The sequence below is a fragment of the Mandrillus leucophaeus genome, unplaced genomic scaffold (genome assembly GCF_000951045.1).
Source record: "Mandrillus leucophaeus isolate KB7577 unplaced genomic scaffold, Mleu.le_1.0 Scaffold260, whole genome shotgun sequence".
NCBI lineage: Eukaryota > Metazoa > Chordata > Mammalia > Primates > Cercopithecidae > Mandrillus > Mandrillus leucophaeus.
The window spans coordinates 1809438-1811107 of NW_012102699.1; the positions used below are offsets into that span (position 1 = coordinate 1809438).

The 1670-nt window shown below is 64.9% G+C and overlaps 1 protein-coding gene across 1 annotated transcript; it reads right to left on the bottom strand.

Moving 5' to 3' along the window:
- Positions 1–7: 7 nt before the first annotated feature.
- On the bottom strand, positions 8–484 carry LOC105542505 (forkhead box protein B2; the record flags this gene model as incomplete). Its single annotated transcript, XM_011984086.1, has 1 exon — positions 8–484. A coding segment is annotated over exon 1 (477 nt), but the record flags the coding sequence as incomplete, so codon positions are not given.
- Positions 485–1670: the final 1186 nt, after the last annotated feature.

Consider the following 1670-nt stretch of genomic DNA (forward strand, 5'->3'; position numbering starts at 1 on the left):
GGTGGTGGTGATGGTGGTGGTGCGCGGCAGCGTGGTGATGATGGTGGTGATGGGGGTGGTGGTGGTGATGGGGGTGAAGGTGCCCTCCCGGCCCGGCGCCTGGCGCGCCCTTGGTGCTTCCCGCGTGCAGGTGAGTATGGTCGGCGCGCAGCACCTTGAAGCGCTTGCGACGCCGCAGGAAGCTGCCGTTCTCGAACATGTCACCGCAGTCGGGGTGCAGCGCCCAGAAACTACCCTTGCCAGGCTGGTCGGGGCGCCGCGGAATCTTGATGAAGCAGTCGTTGAAGGAGAGGTTGTGGCGCAGGCTGTTCTGCCAGCGCTGTGTGTGCTCGCGGTAGTAGGGGAAGCGCTCCATGATAAACTTGTAGATGTCGCTCAGAGGCAGCATCTTCTCTGCCGAGTGCTGGATTGCCATGGCGGTCAGCGAGATGTAAGAGTAGGGCGGCTTTTGGTCGCTGTACGAGTTCTTCCCCGGCCGCGGCATCGCCCCCGGCTCCTCCACCGCCCTCCGGCCCGCACTGGGCCACAGAGTCTCTCCGCACTCCGCTCCTGGGGCCTGGCTGACCCCACTAATTCCCACTCCGCCCCTCCAGTCCTGCCACTTTGCCCTCTCGCCCTCCAGGCCCTCTCTGCTTCTCTCCCCGGCTTTCTCCGAATTGCCTGGTATCTCCGACCTTGGCCTTTCGGGCCTACTCAGCTCTCAGAAGCTGGCAACTTCTGGCCCCGACGGTTGTCGACTGGCGCGCACAGTCGCGGGCGGGGCGCGCCAGGTTTACCGCCGCCTTCTCTGCGTCTTCCCCCGGGTGGCCAAAGACTGAGTGCTGGAGCTGGCTGCAGAGGAGAGTGGCGAGGGGCCGTGTTTCCTCCCGGCCTCTTTGCTTTTTCTAGGTCGGAGGGAAACGCAGACCAATCCGGCTGGGAGGAAGGTCTGGGCAGTAGAGACTCTGGCCCTTTAAATCTGAGTTTGCGCCTGCTGTCCTGGAGGCCAGTGACAGCAGGACTTCCAGTGCCCTGGACGCAGTCCCCTGGCCAGGCACTTAGCCAGACCGCGCTGGAGTTCTCCTTTTCCTGGAGGGAAAAATCAGGGTAAGGAGAGAGAATATTGACTTCTAGCAGCCTGCGCGTCTCTTCCCCGAAGCTCGCAGCGGCGCCGGGGTTAGAAGAGACGCCGATCCCTAGGCTGTCGCCGAGGGGAAAAAAAGTTTGGTGGTTTCTGAAGCGGCGGCGCCCGCAGGCTCTGCTGAGGAGCGGGGGACGCAGGATGCTGGGCGCGAGCGGCGGGCTGGAGAAGGTGTCTGCGAATGACGGGTAAGTGCTAGCAGGGGAAACCCAGCCGTCTGCGCCGCAGCTGCCGCCTTTCTCCCGGGCTTGTCTTGAGGAGGAGAGGCGGCGGCAGTGGCAGCGACGCGCTCTCCTGGCTGCGTTTTGTAATGGTCCCCGAGACGCCGAGACCCCCGCAGCTAGCGCTTCGAGACTATCACATGACCGAGGCTGAGGGACTCAGCCGCCGCCGCCGCCGCGTCTACAGCTGAAGAAGGGGCAAAAAGGCGCCGTGCCTGGCCCCCGCCCCCTTTTCCACCTCGTTTCGGGCGCTCTCCACCCATCGGGTTCACCACTCGCTCGGCAGCCCCCAGCCACGGCCGGGTGCGGCGGGTGGCGCAGGCTGTTCG